This window comes from Rhinolophus ferrumequinum, chromosome 9 (genome assembly GCF_004115265.2).
Source record: "Rhinolophus ferrumequinum isolate MPI-CBG mRhiFer1 chromosome 9, mRhiFer1_v1.p, whole genome shotgun sequence".
In the NCBI taxonomy this organism is placed as follows: domain Eukaryota; kingdom Metazoa; phylum Chordata; class Mammalia; order Chiroptera; family Rhinolophidae; genus Rhinolophus; species Rhinolophus ferrumequinum.
Window position 1 is genome coordinate 69,514,269 of NC_046292.1, and position 18,688 is coordinate 69,532,956.

Genomic DNA, 18,688 nt, shown 5'->3' on the forward strand with positions numbered 1-18,688 from the left:
GTAAAGTGATTTATCACTTACTGTTAATTACTCTTGAAAAATTTATAAACCACCTATGAATTGGGGTTAAAAAGATCTGCCATCTGTCCCAGGTCAGTATTTCTTTAGTTGAACACTCGATGAATAAGTTGACATGTATTATGTCAATTATATTTTAATAAGTCTGGAAAGAAAAAAATAAATTAACTTATGTTTAGGAGTCCTAATATACAGAAAATGATGTTTCAAAAACTAGAATCGATTCCTTCTCTTATCCATGGATTATTTAGAAGTGTTTTATTTAAATAGTTACCAAAAATTGGGGAATTTTCTGTCTAGCGAGTAATTTCTAATTGAATTCCATTGTGGTCAGACAACATACAATGTCTGTCTTGAATTCTTTTAAATTCATTGAGACTTGTTTTATGGCCCAGACTGTGGTCTATCTTGGTAAACACTGAGTGCACTTGAGAAGAATGCGTAGAGTATTAAACAGGCCAAGTTGATAATGTTCAACTTTACTATATTGCTGGTTTTCTGCCTACTTGTTCTATCAAACATTGAGAGAAGGGCATTGGCATCTATGATTATATAATTATAGATGTCTTTTTATCATTGTAATTCTTTCAGTTTTATTTCATGTATTTTTAAGTTCTGTTATTAAGTGCCGAAACATTTGGATTGTCATGTCCTCTTGATTAATTGACCGCTTTTCATTAAAAAATGATCCTCTTTATTCCTGGTAATATTTACCCAGAAATATAACCCCTTCACTCTTTCTTGTCACCACTGTTGGCATGGTGTAAAAATTATTTCCATCCTTTTACTTTTAAATCTGTGTTTGAAAATTGAGCTTCTTGCAGGCAACGTGTAATGAGGTCTTGCCTTTTTAAAAAAAATTAAAAATCCAGTATCTGCCTTTTATAGGAGTATTTAGACATTCAAAATGATTATGAAAATGGTTGAGTTTGAATCCATCATCTTGCTATTTCTTTTGTCTCGTTTGTTCTTTTTATCTTTTTTCTTCTTTTCTGCATTCTTTTAGATTAAGTAGTTTTTATGATTCCATTTTATTTTCTTCATTGATTTATTATCAGTAACTTTATTTTAGTGAATGCATTAGGGTTTTAGTATATACTTTAGCTTATCGCAGTCTTCCTTTGAGTTGTTATACCACTTCATGTTTAGTATAATAGCTATCTAATAATGTACTTCCATTTTTTTCCCTCCCAGCCTTTATGCTATTGTTTAAGCAGTCAAATTATCTCTAAAAACTTTAATGATAAGAAATTTACCTATGTAGTTACCATTTCCAGTGCTTTTCATTCATTTGTTTAGATCCAGATTTCCAAATGGTATAATTTTCCTTTTCCCCAAAGGACTTCCTTTTAGCATTTCTTATAGTGTGAGTCAGCCGGTGGTGGATTCTTTCAGTTTTTGTATATCTGAGAATATAATATCTTTATTTGGCCTTTTTTAAAAATTAATAGACTTTATTTTTTAGAACATTTTATATTCACAGTAAAACTGAACCAAAAGTACAAAGAGTTCTCACATATTAATGTCCTCCCCCCATCAACATACAACCTCCCCTGCCATCAACATCCCACATGAGTTAAGAAAAGCCATGAGGCAACATTGACACATTATTGCTAACCTTAGTTTATGAAACAAAGTCCGTAGTTTACATTAGGGTTCATTCTTTGTGTTGATACATTTTATGGATTTTGAGAAATGTATAAAGATACAGTGGCATACACCAACGATTGTACTACCATCAGAATAATTTCCCTGTCCTAAAAGCTCCCTGTGCATCTCCTATGTCTCCGGAACTCCTGCTGACAACTACTGATCTTTTTTACTACCTCCATAGTTATGTCTTTTCTAGAAGGTTGGATACTTGGGATCGTACAACATATAGCCTTTTCAGATTGACTTCTTTCACTTAGTAATTTGCATTTAAGGTTCCTCTATGTCTTTTTGTAGCGTGATAGTTCATTTCCTTTCAGTGATGAAAATCCATTGCATGGATGTACCACAGTTGATCCATTCACCTATTAACAGACATCTTGATTGCTTCCAAGATGTTATAAGCTTGCTTGCTTATAACAATTATAATAAAGCTGCTTTGAAGATTGGTATGCAGGTTTTTGTGTGGACATGTTTTTAACTTGCCTTCATTTTTTTAAAATATGTTTTTGCTGGATGTAGGATTCTAGATTGTTAGTTTTTTTCCCAGTACTTTAAAGGTGTTCTTTCACTGTGTTGCTTGCTGTGTTTCCAATGAGAAATTTGATATCTTTGTTTCTCTGTATAAAACATGCCTTTCCTCTGGACATGTTTAACAGTTTTATCACTGTTTTTAGCAATTATTTTCTTCATGTTTCTTGTCCTGTGTTGATCATATTAGAGATGTACCATGTTTCCCCAAAAATAAGACCTAGCCTGACAATCAGCTCTAATGCATCTTTTGGAGCAAAAATTAATATAAGACCTGGTCTTATTTTACTATAATGTAAGACCCAGTCTTATATAATATAATTTTATACATTAATTTTTGCTCCAAAAGACGCATTAGAGCTGATTGTCCGGCTAGGTCTTGTTTTCGGGCAAACATGGTAAGCTTGGAAAATTTGGGGGGATTATTTCTTTTATTTTTTTGTACCCTCTTTCTCTCCTTTCAGTGACTCCAGTTACTTGTGGATTAGGCCACTTGAAGTTGTCCCACAGCTCAGTGATGCTCTTTTAATTTTTAAATTCTTTTTTTCCTCTGCCTTTCATTTTGGATATGTTCATTAATCTTTTCTTCAATGCTCAATCTGCTGTAGATTCCATCCAGTGTATTTTTCGTCTCAGAAATTATAGTTGTCATCTCCAGAAGCTTGATTTGGAACTTTTTTATATTTTTGTATCTCTATTAAACATTTGAACAAGTGGAATACAGTCATCAAAATTGTTTTAATGGGCTTCTCTACTAATTCTGACACCTGTGTCAGTTCCAAGTTAGTTTCAGTTGATTGATTAGTCTCCTCTTTGTGGATGTTTTTCTGCTTCCTTGCTTACCTAGTAATCATTGATGCCAGATGTTGTGACTTTTACCTTGTTGGGTGCTGGATATTTTTATAATCTTGAGAAAGATGTGAATTCCTAGGACATACAGGAGCATTAGTTTGAGAAGAAAAAAGCCATTGGTTTTGGCTGTAGTATTGATTATAATACAAATGAATTTCCTAGGAAAAAGTTTTGTCAGCTTCTTATTTTATAATACTAAGGTAGAAACAAATTTAGCAGTATTATAACATATGGTGGAGCTTACTTTAAAGCAGTGTGGTCTTATAGAACTTTCTACAAAGATAGAAATGTTCTTTATGCGATCAAAAATAACGACTTGTCACATACGGCGACTGAGCGCTCGAAATGAGTCCAATAAATTTTATGTAAGTCTTTCTCTAATGATCTGGGAATTTTCCTGTTGGTACTCAAAAGGGCCTGATTTCAGTCACACGTGATTTCTCAGCAACCTACTTGCCACCTAACAACCCACCTATGTAATCTGATACAATTTCTAATACCCCAAGCACTTTTCTGGAACTTGACTAAACACAGAATCCACTGAAACTTGACTAATAATGCCACATCTAGCAGTTTGATAACTATCATTCTTGACAACCAGAACTGTTATGTTGCTACTTACTACTTGACAGATCCATACCCTAAAAATCTGCAAAAACCTAGCAGATCTCCCAAGAGTTCACTTTATGCCAGTTCCTTTTACCAAGTTTCTTATCTTAAATTTGAATGGTTGAAGTGTATTAGGTTGGTGCAAAAGTAATTGCAGTTCCAAAGGTTAAAAATAATTGCAAAAACCGCAATTACTTTTGCACCAACTTAATATATTAGGACCATTGAGAAAGGAATATCCAGGTTATGGTGTCAGCTGCAGAGAACATTAGTATATAAATCGTGGTATCTGAGGTTAATTGGTGTAGAGAATAACCAGTTACATATCAATAATTATTCCACAAGTGCAGATTTTAGTCAAGATTGAAGAGAATTTAAAATAAATTACCTTTAAATAAAAACAAATTTCATTACTTATTCTTGGAATTTTGCAGTATGTTTAGATACTTACAGCAGTATCACATGCTATTTCGAGTAGGACAACATATCCTCTCATATTGGAGTGTTAAAGTAGAATTTTTAGGGAACTATCTGGGCAAGACATTTAGCATCCTAAGAGCTGGCATTAGGAATGTAGTCTGGGTTAAGATTAAGAATTTATCCTTTTTGTCTCTTAAGGCATATTTAAGGAAATTTTTCAAAATATTTTTTTATTTTTCAGTTAACAGTTGACATACAATATTATATTAGTTTCAGGTGTATAACACAGTGATTAGACATTTGTATACTTTACAAAGTAATCACCCCAATAAATCCAGTACCCATCTGACAACATACATAATTACAATATTACTGATTATATTCCCCATGATATACTCTAGATCAGTGATTATTTTCTAACTACCAATTTGTACCTCTTTATCCCATCTCCCACTTCACTCACCTTCACAACCCCACTCCCCAATCCAGCAAAATGCACTGTGTATCTACGAGTTTGCTTCTGTTTTGCTAGTTTGTTTATTTGGTTTTTTTGGATTCCACATGTAAGTAAAATCACATGGTATTTGTCTTTGTCTGACTTATTTCTTATAATACCCTTTAGGTTCATCCACATGTCACAAATGGTAAGATTTCAGTTTTTTATGGCTGAGTAGTATTCCATTGTATATGTGTACCACATCTTCTTTATCCAGTTGTCTATCGATGGACACTTAGGTTGCCTCCATATGTTGCCTATTGTAAATTATGCTGCAATGAATATATGGATGCACATGTCCCTTCGAAGTAGTGTTTTGTATTGTTTTTTCCAGACAAATACCCAGAAGTGGAATTACTGGGTCCTTCTTTGTCTCTTGTTTTAAAGTCTATTTTGGCTGGTATAAGGATTGCTACCCCAGCTTTTTATTTCGTTTCTATTTTCATGAAATACCTTTTTCCATCCCTTTACTTTCAGTCTGTGTGTGTCTTTCAATCTGAATTGAATCTGTTGTAGGCAGCATATGTAAGAGTCTTGTTTTCTTATCCATTCACCTATCTTATCTTTTGACTGGAGAATTTAATCCCTATACATTGAAAGTAATTGTTGATGGATATGTAGTTGTTGCCATTTTATTCATATTTTTTATCTTTTTTTTCTTCTTAATGAAGTCCCTTTAACATTTCTTGTAATACTGGTTTGGTGGTGATGAACTCCTTTAGCTTTTCTTTCTTGGGAAGCTCTTTATCCTGTCCTTCAATTCCAAATGATAGCTTTGCTGAGTAGAGTAATTCAATTCTCTGCTTCATCTAATCTACTATTGATTCCCTCTAATGTATTCTTTATTTCAGTTATTGTATTCTTCATTTCTGACTGGTTCTTTTTTATGTTTTCTATCTCCCTTTTTATGTTTTCAATTTTGTTGAAGTTCGTACTAAGATCATTGAGCATCCTTATAACCAGTGTTTTGAATGTGGTTTGAATTCTTCATCTGGTAGATTGCTTGTCTCCATTTTGTTTAGTTCTTTTTCTGGAGCTTTGTTATGTTCATTTATTTGGGACGTTTCTTTGTGTCTCCATTTTGGCTGCCTCCCTGTTTGTTTCTATGTATTAGGTAGAGCTGCTATGTCTCCTGGTCTTAGTAGAGTGGACTTATGTAGTAGGTGTCCTTTGGGGCCCAGTCGTGCAGGCTCCCTGGTCACCTGAGTTGGGTGCTCCAGGTGTGTCTCTAGTGTGGGTTGTGTGTGCCCTCCTATTGCAGTTGAGCCTTGGTTGCTGTTTGCACATCAATGAGAGGGATTGAACATCAGGCTGATTGGTTGTGTGGACTGGCTATGACTACAGTAGAGGAGCTGTTGTGCAGGTCTTCACCCTACAGAGCAGGATTTACTTTAGCAAGGTTCTGGCGACTTCCCAGTCTGCCCTTTGGGTATATCTTTTGTGGAGGTGATTCATTGGTGTTCTGGTGTGATCTAAAGATGGCCACCAGGTGTGTTGGTTCTGCGGCCTCTTGGGGGAGGGGCTGTGTTGCAGGTCAAGATCAACCGCTGCCTGTGCCCTGCCCAGGGCCACTTGGTATGAGCTACAGATTGATCTGCAGATGGTTGCCACTTGTAGTGGGCCTGGAAGTGCCTAGGAAGGCTAACCTGTGAACTGAGGCCAGATGCTGCTTGTTTGGGGTCTGCAAACCTTTGAGAGATATTTGGAAAGGTCCACAGCATGAGCCAAGACAGGCCGTTTGCATGGAAAAGCCATTGGGAGCAGCTTGAGTGGGCCCACAAGTTGGTGGGCCAGGGTCTCAGGGAGTCATCAGAGTGGGGCAAACAATGTTAGCCAGGTTGATGGAGACTCAGCCTGCACCCTGGGTGAGGGGAGAGTTTAACAAAAGAACAGTGGAGCCCTGCCAGCACTCCTGCCTTGAGAAAGCTGGTCCTCTAGCCCTCACCCTGAGGCCAGACAATTCACGTCCTTCCTGTATGTCCCTGGCACCTTTCAAACTGCTTCCCCATTGCTGGAGCTCAGAGTGAGTAGTGAGTCTGTCAGGGAGTACAGCCATGCTTGGGCCCTTTAAGAGGAGCGCCTGGGACTCCAGCTGCCCTCTGTCTCACTCAGCCACAGTCCCTGCTGGTTTTCATGTCCAGAAGTTGTGGGCACTTCTCTTTTGGCTCTGGAGCCCTGGGCTGGGTAGCCTAGTGTGGGGCTGTGACCTATGGCTCCTCAAGAGGGACCTCCACAGCTGAGAAAACCCTCCTAATTTTTAACCGCTATGCAGGCATGGGACCAGTCAGTTCTGCATCCCTGATCCTCTTACCAGTGTAAACATGGCCTCTTCAGCATATCCTCAGTTGTAGACGTCTGTTCAGCTAGACTTCAGGTGATTCTCAAGGATCGTTGTTCTGTAGTTTAGTTGTAATTTTGATGTGGTCATGAGAGAAAGCAAACACAGAATTTACCTATTCCACCATCTTAACCGGAACTCTATTTAAGGACATTTTTGTAGTTTATGAGTCACACATAACTTTAATATCCTTTTGTTAGCTAAGTTATAATTACAAACTTTTTCCCAGATAGTCAGTGAGAACACTGTTTCCCATCTGGGCAGTCAACAAATTGGTTGCAAATTGGTGCTTTTAACCTACCACTCTGGGCTGTTACAGCTCACCGATAAAACAATTTTTTGAACTTTCATAGTTGATGTCACTTCAGACGCCAGAGAATATCTAACCTATATCACAAGGGCATTTCGAGGAGGTTTCAAAATACAGTAAACATTTATTTCTTTTGCCTTAATTTCTTTACTTTACTTTATTTTTAAATATATTTTTTTTTTATTTTTCAATTATAGTTGACATAGATTATTACATTAATTTCAGGTGTACAACATAATAATCAGACATTTATACAACTGACAAAGTGATCACCCCAATAAATCTAGTACCAACCTGACACCATCCATAGTTATTACAATACTATTGACTATATTCCCAATGCTATACTTTATATTCCCATGACTATTTTGTAACTACCAATCTGTACTTAATTTCTTCCCCCTTTTCACCTATTCCTCCCAACCCCCCTCCCATCTAGCAACCATCAAAATGTTCTCTGTATCTATATGAGTTTGTTTCTGTTTTGTTTGTTCATATATTTTGTTTTTTAGATTCCACATATAAGTGAAATTACATGACATTTGTCTTTCCCAGTCTGACTTATTTCACTTAGCACAATATACTTTACCTTATTTTTAATGACTTCTTAGCATTTAATAAACAGCATTGTGCTGAGTGTTATACAGGCAGTGTGGTTTGATCTTCATAAATATCTGCATATAAGTAAATTTGGTTAAATAATTTGCCTTAGGCTACACAGTAAGTGGCAGAATCAAGGAAAGCCCATAGCTTTAACATTACATATAGTTCTCTCACATAGGTAAGATATTGGTCCATGCAGAAAATAATTTTATATCAGTTCACCTTCTTATTAATAGCCACTCTGTCAACACACTGAGAGTTTTCTCTTCATTTGGAGAGAAAGGTTAAATTTGTTCTTAGTGTTCTTATAATCTTTAATTTTTATTTATCACATAATACTTTAACAAACATCAGATTAGTATATTAACAGAAATAAAAAAAATTATATACAAACTCATTATGTTAAATAAGTTGCATTCATATTGTATGTGATCTGTTCCAAATGTTGCATAATCGTGTTTATATAGATGTAATGCAGGCATACATTTTTTAAGTAACATTTAAATCTTCTCTTCTTTCCTACAGATGGCCGGTACCATTGATATGACTCTGCAAAGTGACATTATGACAATGTTTGAAAACAACTTTGATTAAAACTCAGTTTTTAAATTAACCATCAACTTAAAATGAATGATATAAAAGATAAAATGCATATGTCAAAATTACTGCTTTCAGATACCAAAATACCATCTTATGCTGTATTTTGACTGCTCTAAAATGATTAAACAATTTTCACTTACATTTCTTAACAGGTATATGTTCATTTTTTAAATGGCATAATTTGCAGGAAATTTTATAATATTGGTTCTCTAGAAATTGAATTAATTTTCCAGATGTTATTCATTTTATAAATAATTGTCTGCTATGTATATAGGCCCTGTCTTAGCAATGAAAATCCAAGAGATAGTCCCTTCTTGTTTAAGAATTAAGAATATATAAAGGTGTATCAAAAACATAGTTCCTGTTGTGTTTTTAATTTTTAAAACATATTTGTCTGCCTTCAAAAATATTTAGAATCTCTAACAAAATACTTTCGTTTCTTGAGTGTCAGGTTACATATGATTTTCTGCTGGTTTGATATCCAAAATTTATATTGAAATTTAAAGAAAATATTACCCATGGCTTGCACGATGTTGAATTTGAGGCAAAACAGTAACTAACAATAAATATTAATTATGTATGTAAGTTTCTATAGGAACTTATACAGCATTTCTTAACATACATATGTGATAGCAATGAATGTTTAAATCTTTACTTAATTATAGTCAGTCTTTTTTAAATTTAAATCTGTAAAATATTTTTGTTTCATCATTCTCAAGTTGTTATTATGTATAAATCACATGTATCAGCTTCATGTATTTAAAATTTTTGGACTCTTGAAGTGTAACATAAGTCAAGCACTATTCTGATATCAGCTAAGGTAAAAATTCAAAGTGTGTATATATTGAGAGAAAGGAAAAAAGTTTTCTTGACTTCATTTATTTTTATGATCGACATTATTTTTGAAACATCTTTAAACTATCAGCCATTTAAAAAACATGATTAACTAGTGGCTAAAATGATGGTGATACCTTTATGAAACATAGCCAGAATTAAAGTGATAGTCATACCTATACAACTATACCTATTTTTAACGAAGAAATTCATATGTATATACTAAACAGTATGCATTTTAGAAAGATACATCCGAAATACATAGTGGTTACCTCTAGGTGATGGGATTACAGGTATTGTTTTTTGCATTTTCTTTCCATGTTCGGTATTCTTTTTGATATTGATTATGTAATACTTTTAAGGTCTGTGGGAAATTTTCCACTTTGAAGACAAAGTGATAACAGTAAATAAGAATTTACTTCTGTCAAATATACATATTCAATCTTTTAACTGTCTTTAATAAAACTGATCAATCAATGATCTTTCTCTATATCTAAAAAAAGAAAGTTCAGCTTAACATCTTTTATATTAAAGAGTAATGGCATTCTTGAGGTTTTTCCTATAAACATTTGGAGCTGCCCTTAGAGAGCTATGATACAGCTATCAGTGTTTAGTTTTAGTTTCACCAACTTAAACTGTAACCTTTGCTCAGTCTGTAAGGGGCTCAGCACATTGTAGATGCTCAACAAACTTTTGGTACGTTGGTTGAAGTCAGTTTAGCAGAGAAAAATCAGTTTACAGCTGATACTTCCTATATTATGCATTATTGTTATTTTTTTAGTAAAAGATTGGCTTCTCTTAACTTGCATGGAGTTTATTTCTGTTGACTTCATGCATGAGATATTACCACGTAACTTATTAGCCTCGAACTAAAACCTGGTTTCATGAGGACCCTTTTTCTGTCCTGCCTCTCCTCTCCAACTTCGAAGATGTTTTCATTGTGTTTTCTGGGAGTCATGATCAGTTATCAACAACATTCCCTATATAACCAATCCTGTTTGCTTGTTTCTTTTTTTGTTCGTTAGTTCTGGAAGTATAGTCCTTGGACCACCCACATCAGCATTGTGGGAATGTTTTAGAAATGCAAATTCTCAGATTTCAGGCTTACTAAGTCAGAAACTCTGGGTATGAGGTCCAACAGTCTATAGTTGAACAAGCCCTCCAAGTGATTCAAATACATGCTACAGTTTGAGAGCCACTGCTTTAACTAAACTCTGGATCTCTCCTGCAGGCTCTCATTTAATGCATGTTTTTACAATAACGTTACTAATGTTTTCTTACCTTTGGAGTGCCACTTGCAGACCATTCTTCCTCCTCCCTAAATACCCCAGCTTTATGTTTTTCATGATCATCAGACTATGCTACCCATAGTCATTTACCATCCCTAGTTCACTCGTTGTTCCCAGGATTTTAGTCTGTCTCACTGTCACTCTCTAATTGATACTTCTCAGTCTCTTGACCTCTCTGCTAATGATCTTAATGTCTAATCAACTTTAGCTACTGCTTTATCATTACCAATAATTAAAACCCTTCCTTGGTTTCAATTTCAAGGACCCCCGAGTCTTTCACTACTACCACCTATCTTTTTCTAGTATACTCCCTTGACTTCAGCAATCACTAGACCTCACCAGGACCTACAATACATTAATTCTAATGCCTTTTTACAATTTCTCTCCCTTCATGCCCTCACGTCTCCTTATCTAAATATAGTACATTAATATTTATCATCATTCCCTTGCACACACTCTCAACTCCATTGCTCCTTTCTTTGTTGCAGTCACTTGGCAAAACTCAAATCCTTAAAATATCTGACTGCCTACTCTACTCATGAAGCTAATCAGTTACAGAAAGACATGCAACCATGATAACTTTAAATTCATGAGCATAAACTCAAGTTAGTCTTAATGCTGCCCAGAAATCTTATTACATTTCCATGGTCCATTCACTCTCCCTAGGCAGTCAGTTCTTTTACATCTCCATTGTGCTCAGACTTGCAACTAATACCACATCCCCCATCATCAATAAATCTATTTCTTTTTCACTAAGATAACAAGCCATCTGAGGAGAACTTCCCCCATCTTCCACTACCATATCTACAAGCATCACTATTCATATGCTCTGCTCTCTGCTCTATTACTACAGATGAATTATCCATGCATTCAGTTAAGGCAAATCTCTTACTACTCTTTCTTCCCCAAGGACATTGCTTTAGTAATTCTGGTTTCCGCCAATAATAATCCCTCCTCTAGACAGTTATCAGCATAAAAACTGGTTTTTCTAGAGAATGAAACTTGGTTTTCTTCTTTAAATTAGCTCCAGAAATCTTTAGCCCATTAAAAAAAAATGTTTTCTTTATAAGAATTTAAGATTTATTAAGATACAACTTATCCTCCAAAGTACAATTCAATGGTTTTTAATTTAGTCACTCTATGGGAATTCATGATGGTGAAAGAGTCAATGGTTTCCCCCTGCATTTGGAAACAAGGCAAGGATGTCCACTCTTATTCAACATAGTACTAGAAATTCTAGCCAATGTAATAAAGCAAGAAAAGCAAAAATCATACAGAATGGAAATGAATAACTATATTTTTGTTTTGGGTGATTTTTATTTCATTATCCACAATTTCCCAAAATAATGTTAAATAATGGAAGCACTAGATGTCATTCTTATTTCTAATTCCAAAGTAAATGGCTACAGCGTTTCACCACAAGCTATGGTTTTTGGGTAACTAATGTTTAAGCAATTTCTGAATTAATTTAGCTTTAAGGAATAAATGCTGAATTTCTCATCAAAATCAAAACTTTTGCTCTGTGAAAACATAAGATACAGGTTAGGACAAAATATTTACAAACCAAATATCTGACAAATAACATATACAATACATAAAGAATTCTCAAAACGTTGTCAACATAAAAACTCAAACAATTTAACTAGAAAATTGGCAAAAGACATGAACAACATTTCACCAAAATAGATATGAAAGCATGTTCACTATCATTAGCTATCAGTGACATGTAAATTTAAATCATGATGAGCTATCACTGTGTACCTATTAGAAAGGTTAAAAAATAGTGACAACACAAAAATGCTGACAAGGATGCAGAGAAATGATCACTCATACATTGCTGGTTGTAATGTAAAATGGTACAACCATTCTAGAAACCAGTTGGCAGTTTCTTATAAACAAAACATTCAAAGCCATATGATCCAGCAATTGTACTCTTGGGCATTTATCCCAGAAAAATGAAAACTTATTTTCACACAAAAACCTGTACACAAATATTCATAGCAGCTTTACAAATAAGTAGCCCCAAACTGGAAAAAAACCCAGATGTCATTCAATAGGTGAATGGTTAAACAAATTATAGAATATACATACTACGTAATACTAAACGAAAAGGAATGGACTATTGATATGTGAAATAACTTGAATTTATAGGAAATTATGCTGAGTGAAAAATAATCCCAAAGGTTATATACTATATAATTTCATTTATATAACATTTTTGAAATAACAAAATAATTGGAAACAGAACAGATCAGTGGCTGCCTGGAGTCAGGGACAAAGTGTGGATGTGGTTATAAAAGGGAACCAAGGGCCCGGTGGCTCAGGCAGTTGGAGCGCTGTGCTCCTAACCCCAAAGGCCACCAGTTCGATTACCACATGGGCCAAGGAGCTGTGCCCTACAACTAGACTGAGAAACAATGGCTGAAAAACTGGGGTGGGGGCAATAAAAAAGCAACAGGAGGGATCCTTGTGGTTATAGAACTGTTCCATACTCTTGACTTTGTTGGTGGGTACACAAAGCTACATATATGACAGTTATAAAGTATAAAGTACACTGGATAAAGTACACAGGTTCTCTATTCTCTTAGGACTGCATATAAATTTACAATTATCACATTAAAATTTTCAAATAAAAAGGTAATACTCAAAACTAAAAAAAGTTCTGAACTTATTGTGGTTATCATTTTACAATATATACACATATCAAACCATATATTCCTAAAACTAATACAATATGTCAATTATACCTCAATTTTTAAAAGTCAGGGAATTCAGGCTTCCATTTGGGATCTAGAAAGCTGGAAAAAGCATTTCTCCCACCATTACAACAAGTTAAAAAGCTAGTAAATCTTTTCTTAAATTAATCTGAGGGCTGAGATTTCAGGGTAACCAAATAACCTGAAATCTAAGAAAAGACAGGACATAAGCACTGGCTTACCTGAGGCAGATACCATCAAATGCTATGTAATCTGGTAACAACAAATCATGTGAAAGTTGTAACAAATTGCTAAAGGGTGGATATGGGCTAGCTTGATAATATAGAACCCTTGGGAGCACAAGAGAAATCTGCAACCACTTGCTCTTCTCCACAGACTTCATTAGTACTTACAAGAAAGATTTGGGGGACAGGATGAGAGTTCTGAGAAAGCCATACTCCTGATGCAGGCCTGGAAGAGAACAGCAGCAGATATAGGAAAGGCACAAAGCACCCCCTGCCCCCCAACGCCTCCCCTCCCCCATCGTTCTCCCCTATCTTTCCCAAGGAATAACAAACCTCAAGCTTCTGGGGCAAGAACAGCAAACCCTATCACCTTTAGAGCACTGATGAAGAGCCACTTCAGCTGGGGGAAGGAAACAGAAACAAATCTCCTACTCCTAAGAGGGGGACAAGAAATTCATCATGGGTCCAGACCATGAGAGACCTGTCACTGGGGGCAGGGAAGGATCATTGAGAAGGTCCCACCCTGATATCGAAGGACATAGTGCCTGCCTGTGAGGCTGAATTAGGACAACAGAAAATGCCCCTCTCCCACTGCACTTCCTACCACCAGGGTAATAAGCATTCAGCAACAAGTAAAAGCTGTCAAGAATAGGTCCCAGTGGCACACAAGTACATAAAGATGCTCAGCATTAGTCATTAGGGAAATGCAAATTAAAATTTCAATGACACCACTCCACACCTCTTAGAATGGCTACAACTAAAAAGATTTTTTTTTTTGACAATACCAAGTGCTTGCAAGAATATGACCCAACTATAACTCGCATACATTGCTGATGTGAATTCAAAATTGTACAGCCACTTTGGAAACCAGTTTGGCAGTTTCTCATATAGTTAAATGCACACTTGCCACGTGACCCAGCAATCCTACTTCTAAGTATTTACCCAAGTGATATGGAAACTGAAGTCACACAAAAAACTTTACATGGATGTTTATAGTGACTTTATTCATCACCACCCAAACTGAAAAAACCTCAACTGTCCCTTAACTTGAAGAAGGAATAAACAATACATCCTCTCAGTAGAACACTAATAAGCCATAAAAATGAGTACGTGAATCTCAGATGCATTATGCTAAGTGAAAGAAGCCAAAAAAACAAAAGGTTACATACTATATGGTTCCATTTAAACGATATTCTTGCAAAGGTAAAGGACAGGGATAGAGAACAAACCAGGGGTTTCCAGAGGCTTGACTTCAGGACCCGAGAGGCCTAGCTGGGCTGGTAACAGCTCTGCACCTAGTTGGAGAATAGCAACTCCTTCAGAAGAGTGTTAGGAAGGAATAAAGTAATAATGTCTGTCGCGTAGTATGGAAATCAGTCACTGCCTCCCCTCCCTGCGCCCCATGATTCTATGATCCAGAAAAGGGCCCAACAGTTAATTGGGGAAAGAGAGGATTTAAACACTAGTCAAAACAAGAGAAGCGCTTCCTTCCGCGGTACTTGAGATGGTTTGGGAGTCTCACCTTCATTTCTCTACACTTAAGCAATTTGGGAAAGGGATTTCACCTTGCGGAGGAGGACCGGGTCTCCACCCTAGTCCTGGGCGGACCTCGCGGAGCTGGGGGTCCGCCCTGCGGCGCTCGGAGCCTGAGCGCAGCGGCCTCGGGGCGCGCACCGTGAGTGCGGGAGCCCGCGGCTGTGACAAGGGACACCTGCCGGGCGCGGCTGCCGGGGGTCCCGCGGGGAGACGCGCGCGGAGCCAGCGACCGCGGACCGGCGGGCGGGCCTGACGCGTCGTGGCGCTCGCCGTCTCGCTCCGGGGCCAGAGTGAGCTCCGTTGCTTGGGTGCCTCCGAAAGGCAGTCGGCCCCGCCACCGCCGCCGCCGCCGCCCGATGGCGCGGCTGCGGGATTGCCTGCCCCGCCTGATGGTCACGATCCGGTCCCTGCTCTTCTGGTCCCTGGTCTACTGCTACTGCGGGCTCTGCGCCTCCATCTACCTGCTCAAACTTTTGTGGAGCATCGGCAAGGGACCCGCGCAGACCTTCCGGCGGGTGGCCCGGGAACACCCTCCCGCGTGCTTGAACGACCCCTCTCTGGGTACCCACTGCTACGTGCGGATCAAGGTGAAGGCCGGCGCGGGCCCGGCGGTATCGGGAGGGAACGTGACGGCCGTGAGAGCAACGGGCGCGGGTGCTCCTTCCCTGACGCCTGGCCCAGCGTCCCCTAGTGTCTCGGGGCTCGCAGGGCGCGCGGCGGGGAAAAGGAAGAGGCCAAGGGGAGGCGAGAGGGAAGAAGAGTGGCGGGAGAGGGGTCGGGACTGTGTGTGTTTATGTTCCGTGTGTGTGTGCGTGTGTGTGTGTGTGTGTGTGTGTGTGTGTGTGTGAGAGAGAGAGAGAGAGAGAGAGAGAGAGAGAGAGAGAGAGAGAGAGAGAGAGAGAGAGAGAGAGAGAATATGAATAGGGAAGGTGGGTTATGTGGAGTTTCCGTAATCAGGGTCCTGTTCTATTAGTGTCCACTCCTCCTCCACCACAACCCATAATAATTCTGTTCCCTTGCCTCCTGTAAAGGGAAGCTCCCTCCTGTCACCTTTTTGCCCTTTAGAGCTCAGGTCGGCTGTAGGGAATTGTTCCTGGTGGAGCACTACTGTCTCAGGACGCTGCCCTTGCCTAAATTTTAGAGATCGAAAGAGTAAATAGAATAAATCATTGGAAATCAGGAGTTCATTCAGATCTGCAGAATGGAGCATTCACAGATGACCTAAGCAGCATGAAACCATAAATCGTGTATGTTTGTGAAGGAATAGGACTTAGGAAGTCAGAAACCAAAGGAATGGAATAAAAACTAAATGTCAACCATGCATGCAGACTCTTTAATTGTCCATGCTTGTCCCAAGCATCCTCACAGCCCACGGATGTTCTATTTTCTGAGGCTCCAGGTGGTGAAAGGAAAAGCCCGTGGTGATGCACCCTACAGTCTGACTAACAGGCCTTTCAAAACTAGCCTCACATGCGGGGATATCACCAAATGGGGATTCCTATTAGGAGCTAGATTATCCATCAACTGGAGTTCAGAAGACCAAGGGGCATGTCTTTCTTACCTTTATTCAGCCTGGAATTGATATGAGAATTAAATAAGTTAATATTTTTAAGAAACAAAAAAACAAACAAACAAAAAAACAGCAAAAAACTTAGGGCCTGGCACATAGTAAGTGGAATAAAGTATTTGTTCACTAAATCAAATCAAGTCCCCACAGTATTTCATCTTCCCAGACTCATCACCAATAAAAGAAGTTATTGACTAGGAAGGCATCCTGCAATAGAGTGCAGATTTATTATCTGTATCCAACAAGTGTAAAAATCACCTGGAATTCCTTATAATGCCTTTCTTCTGACTGGCCATCTAAAGAGTTTCCACAGAGACACAGAACCAAGGAGTGGAGAGAACATTGTCCTGGGAGGTAGGACATTGATGGGGTTTTAGTCACACCCCTGTTCCCAACCACCTTTCTGAGCTGTGTTAACGTCTTTGGGCCTCAGTTTCTAAATCTACAAAAACTAGTGGGGGTTGGCTTACATGACATTTAAAATTTTTTCACATCTGAACACCCAATTGCTTGGGTAACTTGATATAAAACCCAGTCTCCGTGCTCAGCTTTTGATTCTTGGTTTCTTTCCTTCTGAGTTTTTGTTTTTCTTTCTTGCTTTTTTCCTCCACTTTCGTCTCTTCAGTTTGCTTTGTATTTGCTGTATACCTATCTCATTCCCATGCTTTTTATTTCCCTTCAGCAGTCTTGCTTCCACATGTAGAGTGAAGTCTTAAGCAGTTACAGCATTCTGCTAATAGAAATAACTGACATGACATGAGGAGCAGGCGGTGAAGGGAACTGTATATGCAACTCTCAACTTAATAATGTGGGAAGAAGAGAACTAAAAATAAGGAAAGGAGGTGTGAATTATATAATTGATGGCATAAAGCTTGACGGACATGCTGAGTAAAGTACATGACTAGGAGGTAAACATGGCAGCAATATAAATTCAGATCAGAATTATTTACACATCCTGTAGAATTTGAATGAAATGAAATGTGACACTGCAGTAAGATGATAATGACAAATTGTGACATTATTTCAAAAGCTTATAATATATAAATTGACCTTATGAGTGGAAGAGGAAGGGAATGGACTATAAAGGGAATGTCGATGAAAGTAAATCCATCAATTTGCCCCATTCATAAATCATGGGTTTTTCTTTTTGAAAATTAATAATACGAGTATTTATTTTATTTATTGATATTAAAAATAATGCAAGTGAACTTTTTTAATGAAATGGAAATACTAAATGTACTACTTACAATTAGCACAAATCATCACTAAAATTTCATGCCTTCTATTTTCTACTGCAGGATTCAGGGTTAAGATTTCATTATGTTGCTGCTGGAGAAAGAGGCAAACCACTTATGCTGCTGCTTCATGGATTTCCAGAATTCTGGTAAACTTACCAAAAACTTACCAACTTTTTGTTTTGCATTAAAGACTTGGCTTATCAGAGTGTCATACATACAGGGACTTTATTAATAAATGCTTTGAGGATGCTAGTACACTAGGAAGTATCAGACATTGAAGAAAGGAATGGAGGGTGGCAAAACCCATCTACCTCATCATTTTTCCAGAGCAAAAAGTCTATGGACGCCTCTTCCTGAGAAGATTTTCCCCACATGAAGATTTGTATGCTGTCTGGATTTACCTGCATAAATCAACATAAGTCATTTTAATGTTAAACTTTTATTTTCTTCCATCTGGAGGCAATTTAATTAGGTAGTAAACAACCCAGTGCCATTCAAGCATATGTATGGAGTGCTTGACATGATTGGCTCGAAGTAAAATTTAAGTCTGAAGCAGTTGTCAAATCTGCATAAAATAACATCGGCAGTGAATTCTGGCTCAGCCACTTACTTGCTGCTGACCCTGCACAATCATTTACAATAGTCTTGCAAAATTGTTGTGAGGATGAGTCAAAATATGTGAAAGGCCTTTCACATAGACCCTGTGAATGCTCAATTAATGTTCATTTTCTTCCTTCATTCCCATCCACTCAGTGTGGAGATTAGTGAACCAACACTCATCAGTGCATTTATTAATAAAGCCCCTTTATTCTTAAAATATTAACTGAAGTGTATTAAGGTAACACCTCTTTCAGAA

At 37.5% G+C, this 18,688-nt stretch overlaps 2 protein-coding genes across 2 annotated transcripts in view; both read left to right on the forward strand.

Annotated features, from left to right (window-relative positions):
• Positions 1-8,421, forward strand: part of BRDT (bromodomain testis associated) — a 40,289-nt gene extending 31,868 nt beyond the window's left edge. The window contains 1 exon segment of the mRNA XM_033114958.1: positions 8,353-8,421. Within this exon segment, the coding sequence (XP_032970849.1) occupies positions 8,353-8,421 (69 nt within the window).
• A 6,757-nt stretch (positions 8,422-15,178) lies between these two features.
• The window catches only part of EPHX4 (epoxide hydrolase 4), a 31,007-nt gene continuing 27,497 nt past the window's right edge, over positions 15,179-18,688 (forward strand). The window contains exons 1-2 of the mRNA XM_033114953.1: positions 15,179-15,614; positions 17,893-17,978. Coding sequence (XP_032970844.1) covers positions 15,384-15,614; positions 17,893-17,978 — 317 coding nt within the window. The 5' untranslated portion in view covers positions 15,179-15,383. The remainder of the gene's footprint in view (positions 15,615-17,892; positions 17,979-18,688) is intronic.